Source organism: Accipiter gentilis, chromosome 10 (genome assembly GCF_929443795.1).
Source record: "Accipiter gentilis chromosome 10, bAccGen1.1, whole genome shotgun sequence".
Taxonomy (NCBI): domain Eukaryota; kingdom Metazoa; phylum Chordata; class Aves; order Accipitriformes; family Accipitridae; genus Astur; species Astur gentilis.
Genome location: NC_064889.1, coordinates 3,058,402 through 3,075,214, shown reverse-complemented (window position 1 = coordinate 3,075,214; position 16,813 = coordinate 3,058,402). Strand labels below are relative to the sequence as shown.

The window sequence follows — 16,813 nt, the reverse complement described above, 5'->3', positions numbered from 1 at the left end:
CCACTGAGCTAAGCTTCTCTCTTATCCTTTAGGGATGGCACAGACATACACAGAGTCCAGGAAGAAATAAAACGCTGTTCAGTTGTAACCTTCAAAGTTAGACAAAACTTGCAAAAGACACGCGATTCCAGAACCACAAACTTCTATGCAGTTCTTAGTAGTTACAGCAAAAAGCAGAGATAAAATTTCAGCCCAAATTAATGCTTGAGCAAAATTCTTATTTATTCATCATTGTTTATACAGAAGTGATTTGATATTAAATAGCCAATACTATAAAATTCCAGAAATTAAGTTCTCACAACCATGACACATCTCTTTGATGACGTGCCTTGCAGAGAGCTAGCTTTAACTGCAAGAACACATCCATCCAGGTCCTCCTCTCTCCCACAAACTGCGCTCAAGCAATGTCCGGGATAATAATTTCTTGGCCACAACTTTACCTACTGCATATCACCCCAAAGCTGTAATGGATACAGAATTACTTATTTCTACATGGTTTTCTCTTAGCATACTCATTTACAACGTCTTGGTTATAAAAAGTAATACTCTAAATTTATTGAAGAGAAATTCTTTATTATCCCATTGAGAAAAAGGCAAAGCATGGAGATCTTCTTGAGACCATACAATGAGCCTGCAATAGAAGCAGGATAAGACATCAACATCTCCTGGCTCGTAACTCAATTAATTCCTCCAAGCCACATTACATTAAATACCACAGTAGTTGCTGTAGACAGCTCTTCTAGTCATCAATTTGGAAGCCCAAAGCTAGATATAGTCAAGATGCAAATAAACCTTAAAAAGGCAATCTAGTCAGCTAAACACTGGAACAATTTCTCAAGTGAAGTTCATTCTCTACATCCGCTGTAGTGACATCAAGTAAATCGCATTGGTCAAGCACAACTCAAGGGCTTGACATCCTCATTATTGAGAGGTTCTGTGCAACGCTACGCAGCACGGCAGAGAATACAGTTTGCAGTTTTCCGCCCCGGTCTTAAGTCTCCTGCTCACTAAGGAATCATCTTCACTTTTTGCAATCCCCTGACCAAGGGGTTATGTATCTTCCAAGCTGTACAAGACCTGAGGGAGCAATATCATGGAGCGTTTCTTTCACCACAAAACCCTATCCTGTTTTCTGGCCCCCGAGTTTGATTCTATACATGGAGGGAGACCGGTCAGCAAAAGGAATGAAAGTGATTATGTACTGCATATCACATGGATGCGACTGTACCATATACAAAGGGACAGGTAATTGCAAAGTCAACACATTCTGACATTTAGCCTTCAGATACTTGATTTCACAGGCAAAAACATTACTATGAAGGTTTTAAATGAAGTTCTGATAAGAAAAACAGTGAAGACAAATTTTATTCACGAAGCTGCAACAATCCCTCCACCATGCCCCAGCAGTAGATCTGAAGCCAAAGGCTTCAGCGGTCCAGTAGCTGCATGATTAGCTGAACAAATGAGCAGAAGGAGGAGGGTTTATTCAGGTCAGAAAAGCAGAGAACTACAGAGAACACCGTGCCAAGAGCACTAAGTGCTAGAGCATACTCAGAATTAAACTCCAAATCTTCTTCCCAAGTGTGTACATGATGTGCCCCAACCCACACAAGTATTACTAGTTGTAAACGGAAAAGTGGGAAGTCTGTCAAGGTTTCAGCGTTTCTGTTTTCAACACAAAACAATACTGGAAGCTTCACCATGAGTTTTCAGCATTACTTTTCGGGAAGAAGCAATGCTCATTCTGTGCGGTGCTGCACCTGCAATGTTTTCAGATGGTTCCAAAAGAAATACTACATTTTTACTAAATACAAACCTGCCTTTTCTAACTATTGAACCATTTAATATTTTGATATTACACAGCAGGAATATTTCTTAACAGAAGTGATTTGCCTGTACTTTTTCTAAAAGTAATTACAAAATAAAGGTTTGAATATAAAATTGCTATGAATATTTAAATAAGAAATAATAATACAAGGAAGTTATTTAATTGAGACGGAAGGAAAAAAGAAGGTCCCAAGTTATCACCAAGTGCTTTCTGAATTAATGAAATTTGGACATACCTAAGGTTAGTATCGAGGCAGCAATACAGCTACCTCGTCACAACCAAGCGAATTACATACAAAGATCAAAGCCAAGTATTACCAAATGCAAAGATAAGTGGAAGAGGAGGAAGAAAAACAGATGGATTCACTTGGGGAAAAAAAGATGACAAGAGGTGAAATAAATAATTTAGCGAACTGTCTTTAAATGGATACATAGAACTGATAAATCCGTATGAAGAAACTCAGTGCCACTGTCATGCTTCAGACCTTTTAGATCTTCGCATATGTGTCCTCTCAATAAAAGCTTTATGAAAGCTTTAACTAAGTAGTAGTAAATAGTGACTGGAAAAAAAGATGATCTTGGGAATATTTTTAAGCTAGTACCATTATACGTTTTACTAAAATGCATACAAATTTATTTTTCCAAGATGAATTACGGACACAGTTCCCCTTTTTAATCCATGTTTTGTAAGAGCTATTCCAACCCTTCACCCTTCTTAAGATCTAACTAGCACTTACGTATCAAAAGACAGATTTGCATTTCAAAAGCCAATATACCGTAGTAAGGCACTGATTAAAAACTGTTGTGGCATTACATAAATTAAGCAGTTCCTTTGACTTTCCCTAGGTCAAACCCAACATAATAATGGCAAAACCTATATATTATATGGACTATAAGACCACCATACCTCCACTACCCAGATGTTTGTGCAGTCGTATTCTTGTTTCAAAGAAAGCAAGCAAAACCACTTTCAAAAACCCTAATTATTTCACAAATACAATTTAGAGACGTTTGCACAGCTGGAGGAAGCAAAGAAGGAAGCAACAGGGGCAACGACAAACTCCATTTGCTAGAAGGAACCACAATGTGGAAGCACACGCTTAACGGGAAAGACAGATACATGTATCGTGATACTACTGATCATTAAAGAAAATTAACAAATTTCTTGTTGTTTGCAATTTCTAAAAATTAAAGATTCACTACTAGAAGCATGGTACAACAGTAAAATACTTTCTATCAAGGTACAGTAGCATGCAATTTCAAGTTACAGACTAAACGTGCTGATTTCAAGTATTTTCCATAATTTAATACTTTGTCATTACCTGTGACTTGTTTTTTTAAAATCACATGAGAAACTAGATTAAAGAAGGAAAAGATCAATTTCTATAGGAGTCTCAGTTACTCCTCAGTAAGGAGTCTCTTCTTTCTCAGTAAGAAACCTTAACTCTCACACCTCAAAAAACCTGAAGAGTAAAGGCTCCTCATCTATTATCACATATGGAAAAGGTTCTTTAAAAGCACACTGTCAAATGCACTACAAACTTGCCAATCCACACCATCATCAATTTTCCCCTGCCGTGACAAGTTTATAGCACTGTGTCAGAAACATAAATTGAAGCAAGAAACCAAGAAAGTAGGTCTGTAACATAACACACTCAGTCACTGTCTGAACAGTCCACACTCAGGTATTGAGAGTGTGTGTTTTGGTTTGATTTTTTCATACAACGGGTGACTAAGTCCCTCTGTCACCTTGCAACACCTTGAATTATCAGTATCTGTCATCCCATAGCAATAAAAGAGCTTTAGTTTCTAACATCCAAAATTTTAGATCCATCAAACTATAATACATAAAAAGTTCTTTAAATAATTCGAGGAATTTCTGAAAATTTATCAGCCTGTTAAACCTTTATGCAAGACTCACTACAGGTAGATTGCTCAGCATTATCCATCGGCTGTTAGGAAAAACAATGCAGGTTTAAGACTAAAAACTCAAAATCTGTATTCATTCCTATGTATGGTGGAACACGGCACGTTTTTACTGGATTTTCATTGCCCTGGCCTATGTTACTCACCAGAATTTGTCATTTTCAGGCAATGAAGTTATTTAATAAATAAGAAGCAGTTAAAAATTGCAAGCTATGCTTCATAATGTTCTCTTTTAAAGAGCTCAGGTGCACTGCAGTACAACATTCACACACACCATACGAACTCAACATACCACTGCTCAATTAAGAAGGGAATTAGCTACCTCCCACTGTTATCTTGAGGCCAAGGAGAGATCTTACTATGCTAACTATCCCCACACTTACCGCAGCCTGAAAGCTTCCAATTAAAAGGAAGGGGGGGGGGGGGGGGGGGGGAGAATATTAAAACCCACCGATAAAACTGAGGGATTCAAATGAGATCAAGAAAAGCAATATAGTTAAAACAGAATTTAAACATTCCATCTCTTACTCCAAAGCCTTCAGCAACTAAAGCTACCCTTCCCCCAAAACTGAAGGATTAAACTGTGCAGTCTTGCACAGCTCTTGGCACTTAATTGAGTTAGTAAATAGGTTTTCACACCTCTACATTTGACAAATCTTTTGGAGCAGCAGAACAACTTATGCACACTGCAGCCAGAGGATGCTCTTGTGCAGGTTTCCAACTTAACAGGATGGCATAAGGCAATGCAGAACATGCGTCAAGACAGTTTCCTCTAGTTCTGAACACAAAAAAAAAATAATTACAATTTTTATTGTATGGAATCGATCAAAAATCTAATACAGCCGTTAGGCCAACATGAGACAAAGGGGCAACCATTTGTGTGGCAAACATTCATATTGGCTCCAGTTAGACTATACTTGTTCAGTTTTCTAGCAAAAATTTTTTGAAAACAAAACTCACCAGAACTGCGTTGGCTTAGGTTTTGGGGGTTGTTTTGTTTTGGTTTTTGTTGGTTTTGTTTTGAGTTTTTGTTGTTTGGTTTTTTTAAAACTATAAAAACTATCAATTAAACTAGTATCTTCTCCACTGATACAGGAGAAAATTGAACTGGAAATTTTGAAGACATTTTGGATTACCTCCATTTTTAACCCCATTAACCTTACCTAATGATCATATAGACCAGAATGATAACAGAAGCAAGACGCTGAATGATCTCATGTGGAAAGCAGCAAAATTAATCACGACAGCAGCAATGCAAGAAGGTGGTAATTGCCTGAGAAGTGTGTGAGAACTGCTTTTATTGTCCTCATTGCCAAGAAACTTAGAAATGTATTTCTCATTCAGAGACTCTGAAAGTTACTCCTTTAAGGTATAAAACCCCCATTTTTTTATTTCTGACACTTCTGATGTTTCACAACAATGCTACAAGCTAACTTAATCGAAACAACATCAGAATATAAATGACAGTAAGCAGCAGCTCTGGGAGATGCTGTAGCACTAGTCAGGAAGAATTCATTACCTCGAGACATTTATTAAGCAAAGAAAAAAAAATTGTTTGAAAAAGGCTGGCAAACATCATTAGAGAAACAAAAGAAAATTGCTTCATGGGCTTTTTTCCTAGTTACATTGCCTTAGTTTATCTTTTCTTTTTTTCCTCTGGTTGGTTTTTGAAGCCTCACTCTTACTAAGTAATTATAAGTCTCTTCCAGTTATACTGTTTACAAGACACACAGTCTGACACTCCCAAGCCCTGAGATACAAGCAAATGACATTCTGAAAATAGATCGCTTTCCCCAGTCATATTCTTTATTTTTTATAAGCAAACTTCACTCACTCACTGCTTTCTATCCCCTAAAGCTGTTACCCAGTCATGTCTAAAGGTTACTCAAAACACCAAAGCTAATATTATGACTTGGGTTTCTCATATATGTCAGGAAAGTTTTAAGCGTTTGATTGGTTGTTACTTTTCAAACCTCCTTGTTCATACCTGATACTCAAGAAACAGAAAAATATAAAACCCCAGCACTCCTGCTTTCTCTGCCAGTCTTCCAGTTCTTGAGGGACCGTACACATTGCTAGCTTTTAGAAGGTTCTCAAATGTTTCATGACAGAGGGCAGATAAATCTTAACATATAAGCAGGCAGAGAAAGTTATTTTTAAGGGTATTTATACATAAAGGAAGTAGAACCCTGCTCTTTTTTTCCCCTTCTAAGCTGTGGTAAATCTTCATCGTGACTACATGCACCTGACAGGGTTTTTTTTAATCCATTCATTCCAGTTTTCCTGATCTTCAGCATTTTCTGAGAAACACCCACACATGAAGCCGCTTAGATGAATAGAATATATGACAACTTTCAGCCAGTAAAATGGGAGATACGGTCCCAGTTTCACTCATAATAAAATGAGATACACAGTCCCAGTTTCACTGGTAACTGATGAAACTATATTTTCCGTTCTTGGAAAGCACCTTCCTTCTTTTGCAAGGGCAAAGCATGCACCTACGTTATCATGGTGTTAGTTATACTTGACAACAAAAAGAGACTTACCTGCTACCGTGAGCTTTGCTGTTCTGCTGACAATGGTCCCCAAGCTTTCCACAGTTGCCACACATTGATAATATCCTTCATCAGGTTTATTATGCTTGGAATGCACCACACTGTTTATTAATAAAGATCCATCTGGTAGCAACTGGCGACGGTCATCTGACACCAAGTTTAGAAAAGTCCCATCTTTTTTCCATTCAATTTTTGGAGAAGTTTCACAATAAGCTGAACAGTTCATTATAACAGAAGCTCCGCGAACTGACAGAACATCCATTGGCTCCACCAGAAAGTAAAAAGGAGTGAAGGTTCTCACAAGGGATCCTGTAAAACACAAATCACACACCACACAATTTTTGGGTTAGCCTTCTACATTTTTAAAACAAAAAATGCATCCTCATTTCTAAATATCGTAATGTGCACAAGAGCTATCACTACTCGCAGTATTGTCTCCCTGAACACATTAGAAATAGTTTGGTCTATATGACAGCATTTTTGCTTTGACTATTTACAAAGAGGTTTTCTTCCCTAAAACATATTTGTCTGCTCATATGGCAATCAATATGGTTAATAGTCCAGACCAATCCATTGCAGGCAGAAGTCTGCCTCATCAAAACTTATGCAAATATATGTGCTTGAGTACCACATCTATAACAAACAATACGTACTCTTAAGGCGCTTGGCCTTTTGTGGTATGGGTGTCATACCACAACAGTGCAGTAATTTGTTTTGTATAACAAAGATTAAGAAACATTAAGAATAACTCAGGCCTCAAGAGAAAAAGAGTCTCCAATTCTGAGCTTAACGCATCTTGCAATGTGATTACTTTTGCATTTTAAGTATTCCCAAAAGAATTCTATAATTAACATCTACTTTGCATTAAGAAGTGAATTTTAAGTACTGTATTTCTGGTGTATTTGGTCAAGCAGAAATATTGTGTATCAATATCACTTTGACTTGTCTTAACTTAATTATCAACAGAAAACAGAAAGAAGAAAAATTATTTCAGGGAAGAACAGTTTTCCAAATCAGCATACAGTTGGGTTGAGACAAAACAAGGTCTTTGTTTTTAAAACAAAGCCAACCTTAGAAATAACATCCAGGCTCCCCACCTACACTCTGACAAATTCCACCTTTCCTCCACTTGGGGACAGGGAGTAGGATACATGTACAAAACATCACGGCGATATAAATTGAAATACTACTATCTGTCTACCAGCAAACCAAAAATGAAAGCACACAGACTAAAAGGTTAATAGGGCTTTTGAAGCAAGTCACTTCAACCCAGAGCTGCAAGGATTCCTCCTATCTTCATATAAAGAAAGCAAGCCACAAAAGGAAACACTTAAAAATGCCAGCTGAAAACAAACACACAGCCAAACTTACAAAGCCTTTTTGCAAGGCCTCGAAAATAACTATTTGCCATAGATGCAACAGCTAAATGACAATCCTAATGAATAAAGCTTATTTTGCAAGCACTGTGTCTACTAATGTACTCTCAGCATGAAATGGCAGACTCGGACCGCCACTGTCTAAAAAATTGTAAAAATAACTTTTTGAAGTCACATGCTCAAAGCATACCATATGAGGATGTTCTTTAACAGCTATGGCAAAGGAGTTCAATTTCCCTTTACACAGCAGTATACAACCACTGAGGAAACAAAAACAGTAGCTTCAACTAAAAAGCCTTACAGTTTTGCTAACAGGGTTTTTTTACTGGCCATCTACAGGACAATAGGCTGTTTAGAGAGACCAGAAAGAAGTCACTGGTATCATGGTATTGCTTTTTTTTTTTTTTTTTTTGGGGGGGGGGGGTGGGGGGGGGGGGGGGGGGGGGTAGTTCTTCCAAGAAAAAAAACCAACCCAAAACAGTGCAAGTGGTTTCCATCATTAAGCTATCTGTTAGCATGTACTCCAAAGCCAACATGGGAAAAAAAAAGTTGGTCTTTAAAGCCTGTATATAGTTCTTAACAGCAGAGTCTTGAAATTGGGGGAGTGAGCATTGCCTCCCAGTTACATGTAGTCTTTAAGATGAACATTCAGACAATAAATAAAGCGGTGAAGACAGACCTCTTCTCCATTGTACTGCACAGGTCAAGACTACATTATTTTTATCTGACACTGGCGTAGCAAACATACCCATGAACCAGTTTACTTGATCTGGCAGTAAGCAATACATGATACAGTAAGACGTCGTTTCTCCATTTAAGCACTTCTCCTAAGAACGCGAAGGCCATCTGTACCACTTGAGAGGCATTGTTAGAAAAGGGTTAAAATGCATTGCCAAATAAAAAATGAAGCTTCTACCACACATATGAAAACCTTCAGAAAGGGTCATAAAAATACTCCTCTCAAAACTATATCTTCCACAGTAAGGTTGATAATGAAATGCTGAAGTATGTTAAGACCACCTTGAAGAAGACTGCATTCAATAACCAGATTTGTTTCATTAAGTCACAGAATAATTATGAAGCCTGTGTTTTTAGAAAAAGTACACATATGAAAGAGACCTTTACTTGTAAGGCAAGCCTGTCCTGTAAGCATTTTAGCTTCTTCAATTGCTTGGTTGTGGTTTTGTTTTTGGTTTGGGGTGGGTGGGGTTTTTTTTTTTTTAATCGGATTTACCTTCTAAAATAGCCTTAATTAACAAATTGATATGATTCCCTCTATCACTGAATTGCACAGCAAGTCTCTCATCTCCAAAGAGACTTCAGCTTCCCCCTGGAGAGGGACTCCAGCCTTCCTGCACAAAGCCTATTGTCTTTGCTACTCAGAATTCACAGAAACCTGAAGATAAGACAGGAGTGGTGCAAGAGAAACAACAGATAAATTATGCTTCTGTAGGTTATATCATTCAAATATTCTTCTACCTTCAAGAATTCAAAGAGGAAATAAGGAGAAAAAAAAAAAGTACAGAAAGACTGAAGTTTCCCTAGTGACAGCAACAGTCTCAGACTGGAGACCTGTTATGTTGGTATCCAAATCCTTGAGATAACGTCTTTCCTAAGGATAAGAAAAAGACCAAAAAAACCCCCAAATATACACAACAAAAAACCCAAAACAAATCACAAAATTTCAATGTGCTGCTTATGTTACTTTGGTTTGTATAATCACACTTATGTGCAGATGTACTTGATTCTTTGTGTGCAGAGTACCAAGTTTCAGCTCTAATATACCAAATGGCAGAAAACAAACAAGAGTCATGAGCAGCATGAAAATACTTTAACCTGTTTATCAGTATCATCTCTTCCATTGCTCCAGAAACCTAAAGGTCTTTTCTAAAATTAAAAGATTCAGCTTTATTGTCCCTGGGTTTTGCAAGAGAACGCATTCTACCCAAGCTGTCAACCTTTTCCCCCCTCATTTACAAGCTTCTGTAAGTTTTTCCAGTACAGATCCAGACACCTACCAGAACAAAATACAAACACTCTTGAATTTTGTTTTTCTCTGCCCTTCTTCCCTGGCTTTTCAAAGAAAAGCTATCAAACCCTTGGAAAGGGGAGGCTGGCTCCTTGTTTGCCTTGTCTAGCTTTGATGCAGACTGCAGCAGATCAAATCCATTGATGGGATAAGATTGTTCTTATCCTGGAAGCAACAAGGTGCCCAAGGAAATAGCGTTGCAGAGTATAGAGCAGAGGATATCAAGAGAGCATGCCAAGAAGAAACAGCAGCACAGAAGGGATTCAAGACTTTCAGGAAGACTGGGAAGCAGATTCTCAGACAGGTTCAGAGGTAATATAAGAAAAGCTCTTGCCAAGAGCCCTGTGAAGACGCAGCACAGCCTGCTTCAACTCAGGATACTACCACGCTCCTGCACAGAAAGCAAGCAGTGGATAAAAAAAAAAAAAAAAAAAAAGGACTGGTAAATTACTATGTCCCATCTTGAAGGAAGTTTAACTAGAATTGAGACCTTTCTAGCCCACAGTCTCAGAAAGGTTTTGCAATTTAGAGTTAGGGCACTCTGGAGAAGTGCTGGTAGGCTGCATCCGCCCCCCAAGCCAACTGAGTTCATGCCACATTTAAACCTCGATTTAGGATGAAAAGGCTTTGTACATACAAGACCTTAATAAACTTCTATTTCTGTCAACAAGCCATTTCTCCCACTCCCATCAACCTACTGATTATTCAGTTAAATGACACCACATTACTTAGGACAGAATTGGTGTATTTTGTGGAGGGAGTCCTTCCTCCTTCCACATACTCATCTTTAGGGGGGCGGGGGGGGGAGGGGAGCCGGGGGGGAGACAATACAACACACATGGGTACGTACACATCAGTGGCTTGATTTGTGTTAATATTAGCCCAAGAAACTTAAATAAAATCAAGACAAGTCTATCTTCCTGCTCAGAAACAGGAACAGTTAAATTTTGCTCATTCCAACAGATATTTCCCCCCCACCCCAGATCTGCCCTTGAAGACCTGTGATAGGGACCCAGCAATTCCTACAGCCATTCAGTTCCAGTGCTTCGCACTCTCTATTATTAGGACTATCAAGCAGTATTGGTGTGATTTAAGCACATTTCTTTTTGCCACTGTGGGCATGCACAACAGGCTGTTCATCTTTCCCAACAGTCTTCTACATATTTTTAGAGGACATAAATCCTTCTCTAGCCTTTTCTTTAGGCTAAACATTTCTAGTTTAGTACTAGGCAGAAAACTTAGTACTAGGTAGATAGTAGGGCTCTGGTAATCATCTCTCAGAATCCCTTCCAACCAGCCAACGTTCTTCTTGAAGTGCTGTGCCCAAAACACGACGGAGTGCTCCAGCAGAGACAAGGTCAGCGTTAGGTGGAGGTACAGTGCCATTTCACATGTCTTGGAAGCTCTACGACTCCTTTCTTCATCACTCCCAACATACAGGCATTAGGTTTTAGCGCAGAAGCATAACACTGCCGACTACATCAATCTGTAATGCCTTCACTACCGTAATCCCTAGATCCTTTTCTCGGAAACTGCCGTAAGGCTCGTTCTTTTCCATTTAATGTTTTACTAGCTGATTATTCCTGCCTAACTGTATTAACTTTTGCTTGGCTCCTCCAAATTTTTCCTCCTTCCAAAAAGTTTACCGATTTTGAACTCTAACCTTGTCCTCCCTCTTCCAAGCTTTAAGTCACGTGAAAATTTAACAAATATAGCTTACTCTGTCATCCAGGCTGTGAGTGAAAGACATATAACAGAAGTTTACTCAGAATAAACAAGTGCAAAATCCTACACAAAGCAGCCTTCGAGATCATTGTCTTTACTTCTTTCTTCAACACTTATCCATCCTTTTTCATAGCTATCCTATGTCAGTTAAGACCACGTTTCCTTATTTCCTTTCAAGAGTTTATCAGGATGGTAGTGGTTGAGGAAAGAATAAGGGAAATTATTTTTTTCTATGAAACTTTTTAAATACTAAGGGAATTAGAATGGTCTGAAAAATATTTCCTTGATGATTCCATATCAATTAACCCTTCTACCCACATTACCTTCTATAAGAAGGTAGGGGGAAAAAAGTTTGTTCACTCACCCCTCAATTTTTCCAGGAACTGAAGCCAAGCTGACTACTTTCATAAATTCCTAGCTCCTCCTCTCCTCCCATTTAAATTATTTTGGGTTTTTCTAGTCCTCCTTGTAGCTCATCTCTCCTCAAGTTCTCAAAGTTAACCAACAGCTCTGAAACTGTTTCAGCCAAGATAAAACTCATCCCACAGAACTGATTTGAAAATATTTAACAATGAAGTACTTTTAGCCTGTTCTTTGCCAAGTCTAGCTGACCTCTTATCCTCTCAGTAGAAGGATGAAGGACCATAAGCATGCAACTCTTCTCACTGAAAAAGGACCAAAGCAAGCACATTTTAGATATGACACTGAGTTCACAAAGTTAAGACGAATCTGCCTAAACTTCTCCTTACAGCATGCTTCCCCAAAGACCATGAAAAGGCTTTTAAACTCAAAAGAAGGAAGTTTTAACGTAACACTTTGCAGCTAAAGGAAGTCTGAAAGCAGCTAGGTAAGACAGAAAGAGCTCATCAATCGCTCTTTCCAAACGCTGCATTTTCAAAGGGCTGTATACCTCAGTGGAAAAAAGAAACCCAAGACTTCCCTTAGCCTTCTTTTCACTGCTACTATGCCTACAGAAGGACCACTTTCATTTTTTTTATATGTTCTGCTAGCTACATCACATTTTGTGCAGTGGTACAGCTTCGACAAAGCTCCAGGTGAGGAAATGCTTAGAATAGCAAATGCAAAGCAGCTGCACAAGTGGGAGGAAGCTTCCCTTTGTTATCCAGTTAATTTCTGAAAGACACAAGCGTTCCAGTATCAAACTTAAATCATTTAAATGGGTGCTTTAACAACTGCCTGACACAAGCTCTTCAGAAATTATGGCGTTTAGGAAAATAACTGCAGACAAAACCACTCTGATCTCAGTTCTACTTAGTACATATAAATTACCTCAAACCAGCACATGGCAATACATGTCAGAAGACCGCCCTACTACCAGTGCTATAGATTCAACTTTAATTCACTGTTGCCACCAAAACTATTTAATAGTGATGTTTTCCTGATGACAATCATCAACTGCATTCAAAGCAGAGAACTTTAATGCCAGATTTCACAACTTTCAGAAAGAAACTGCATCCCATTTTACAAGGACCAACTGCAATAACCACCCAGAAAGAAAATGTGAAGCACAGGTATCATTTCAGAACCACTTTTTCCAAACAGAACGATAAATTAAGGCAACCAAATCTATATTTCATCAAAAGGACCTGACTTTAGATTAGTAGGACACAAGGATTCAGCTGTTAGAAGGAGTCATATAGGGCTTTGATGAAGAAAGATTACTTTTTTACATGTTGAGGAAGGATGTGTCAATAGGGGTGGATGATGCTTGTCCTTTTACATTAGACTCTAAAGCAGTTTAAGAGTACACATGTAACACCCTTGAAAATTGACATGTAAAATAGAAGCATTTGACAAAATCCTAATCAGACTGGCAGGAACTATTATAAAGCCCCTTTTTATGTATTGCAAGTCAACGATAAAAGATTCAAGCTCTCTTGCTGCAGGATTGAACTTCTAAAAGGCTTTTCACCAGAATTTAATTAACATTCCCAATAGCCCTCGTAATCCTAAAACCAGTATGTCATGCCCTTCCTAACCTAGATCGTTAAAAAAAGCTGTCTTCAAGAATTAGCCAAACATATTTTAATTGAAGATGTTACAAATCCTATTCTTTGCAAGCTGCCAGCAAGAGCTGACAATGAACTTGTTTTGTGGTTTTGTTAAAATATTCATTGCTAAGGAGCGCATTATCTATATAGATAAATTGCTACATGCATTAATCTCTCAATAAAATGTAACTATTAGAAGGTTGTTAATTTTTTTTTCCTTGACAACATTGGAAACATTCTGCACTACCCAATAAACAAAATTTATATAGGGTATTACAATATACCACAGCAGAACGAATGTTTAGACAAAGATATATTTTCTGCTTAATATTACATTTTTCCCTTGTAGGCAATGTAGAATATAAGACTACCTGACCAAATTAAACTGCACATGATGGCATATACATCAGCCAACCAAAGATCTTTAGGACCTTACTTTTTTTAAAGCACATGCAAAGCCCAATTGTATACATGGTGGTTGGCAAGCTCACTCGTACTGAAAAGCCAAGGCCAAATTCTCTAAACTGCATTCTCTGAACACCATTTCATTTCTTTCTTTGCAAAGACTCTACAATCTATAAATTATGAGATAAAAATGATATTGCACTTAAGCATCAAGGGAAAAAAAAAGGAGAAGGTGTAAGAGCTATCCCTGACTGCAGATGTACAATATAAATCCTGCTGGTACTTTAATAATTCCAGTGGTAAGCTGACAGTGGAACCTAGGAGAGCAAGTGATGTAACATTACAAGATAAGTAATGCCATGTATAAATCTAGACTTTCGCAGGCTTAGTAGATTCCTTTCTCCTTCACCACAAGCAGATTTCTTCTTTTTATGATTTAATACACTGTAACAAAGATATTCATCAAAAAGAGTAACTCATCTTCACCCCAGCGTCATTAAGCATTGCCGGCTAGCAATGACGTCTGAAGAACAGTAAGGTGGATCAGATTCGTCCTGGCCCACAAGCTAAGGGGCTACATTCCGAGATCTACAAGGGAGAAACATCCTTTTCTTGAAGATACAGGGAAACAACCTGTACAGAGCCCCTTTCCTCCTTTACTAAAAAGGGGTTGTTTCTGTGCTGCAGAAAGACAGCAAGAAAACTGCTTGTTCATATTCTCCTGAAAGAGCACGGCATAAAGCCAGATGCTTTTGTCCTCCTCTTCTCTTTAGTTGTCAATCCTGTGCGCAGGTGCCTTCTTACAATACAGACCAAGCGGACAATACTGAGTGAGTATTAACAGCCTAGGATACCACCAGAAAACCTGTACCCTCATTCTACTCAATAAAATGGTAAGTTTAGAGAAATGATTCTTTACGGTCCATTGTGAAGAGCACCTATCTGAATACCAACAGGCCTACGTGCAGGCTGTCATCAATACACAGATGGCAGCTTCTACTTAGAAGGAACTCTGCTCTGCCTTTTTGCTCGCGTGTTTTTCAAAATACATCCATCTAGAAATATTAAGTTCTGAAAAAGCTAAGTATTTTTGCATGTAATTCTCCAATGGTTTAGTGTTACCGAGTTGAGGTTTTTGACATCATGTACTAATAAGAACACAAAACGCAAGATACTCACCGTAGGAATTACTGTAACAAAGAAATAATGTCTTTCAAGACTTCGCCTTCGGTAACTTAGGAGCATCCTTGCCTTTCAGACAGCACAGTCAATAAACAAAGAACAAATTCAAACAAAGCAAACTACGCTTTGCGCAACTGTTTTACAGCTTTGTCTACACTTCCAGTTAGCTTTCACTCGTTAAGAACAAATTATTGTTGGCTTAATCTTAACTGACCTTCCTGACAGACCTCAAACACAAAGTTATATTTAAAAAAAAACTGGCCCATTAAAAAAAAGTATGCAGAAATAGAACCAAGAAAAAAGTATCCAAATAGTGTACAGTGTGCCTGCAGTAAAACACTGAAAAGTAAGCATCCACTCATTTACTCTAACTACTCTTTCTGTAAGTGATGCCATCTCCTCATATATTATTAAATAATGGTAAGGAAAACAAGATAACCATCAACAGCAAAATCCAAACACAGATTGTAATCTCAAATATCAAACGTCTTAAGAGATGCATTTATGTCTGGTGTCTAGTTGCATGGCCTTTGTAACACCACTAGGGAGTTAGAAATTTTTACCTGAATTTTGAACGCATGAAAGCGATTTTATTACTTGCAGTGTTGCTGCCTAATTGTCAAAAGTTCTGTGATGGTGGCTCCCTTAAACAGCCAGCTAACAAACGCTGCCATCTTGAGTCATAACCCTTATGCCTCTTTACAAAGGGGCTGCAGTTCCATTAAACATGGAAAACTGAAGGAGAGAAGATAGCACAAACTCCTCTTGCAGTAGTTTCTCCTAAAGTGCAATTCACTATAACCACTTCTCATGGTATTCTTGTGCAACTTGTCCCAAAAGAAATTCCCACCAAGGAAATGTTCCTCTCTTGTCCGGTCTAGAGTCCCAATGTTATATGGTTACCTTCTCACAAGGCTTTCTTCATCTGCCTTAAATCTACACTCAAACCTAGAAAACTGTCTTCCAGTTGTGCTTCAAAAATAAGTTCTGTTGGACTTTTTATTCCTCCTGGTGTGCAAGGAAAAAGAATCCTTTATAACCACTAAGACCAAAAATTTAAATTTCTTTCAGGTTGCTTAAAAACAACCTGTGGGTTTTATAGAACTCACATCTGGGAACCGAGTCCCACAGACCTCTCACCTTCTGCAAGAACATCCTTTCAAAGAGATTTTGCTTTTATAAATCAAAGGAAAAACAAGTCAATCATCTAACGCCATATATTCCAAGTTAAGCCAATGAAGGAACCACTCCAAGTATCCTAACTGCAAAATTTCTTTTCATAACCATTTCAGAAGGATGGCTTAAAGGATTTTATCCACCTTTTCCTTTTTTTGTGGAATTACTGGTGTATTTCTCTCATTTCAGAAATCCACCAGTTTCCATTCAAACAGCCAATCTCTTTAACTAACACATCCCTTTAAGCTTGCATAGGATTTAAAAATGGTACCGGTTTGCACTTGATACAAAGGACAAAATATTCTTGCATATGATATCCCCTTTCTATTGCTATTAATGACAGAAATGAACTAGAATGATAATAAGTTAAAACCTTTTTGATTCAAACTCCAGGCACAGACGGTACCTTAATCAAAAACTCTTTGGATTAGTTGTTCAATATATGATCTAACAAAAGAGCTAAGATGCTTTCACAGGGTGATGACTGTCATCAGGGTAGCAAGCACTACGAAAACCAATGTGCGCTCTACCCACTAACAGAGTCTTCATCCAATGCCAAAATTGTCTTTTCTCACCTGTCAAAATAAGACAAAGTGATTA

At 38.1% G+C, this 16,813-nt stretch overlaps 1 protein-coding gene across 8 annotated transcripts in view; it reads right to left on the bottom strand.

The window, feature by feature from the left end:
* NEO1 (neogenin 1) overlaps positions 1-16,813 on the bottom strand; it is a 221,419-nt gene that overhangs the window by 148,463 nt on the left and 56,143 nt on the right. For all 8 annotated transcript variants that reach the window (XM_049812368.1, XM_049812369.1, XM_049812362.1 and 5 more), the window contains exon 2: positions 6,300-6,617. In XM_049812368.1, the coding sequence (XP_049668325.1) occupies positions 6,300-6,617 (318 nt within the window). The remainder of the gene's footprint in view (positions 1-6,299; positions 6,618-16,813) is intronic.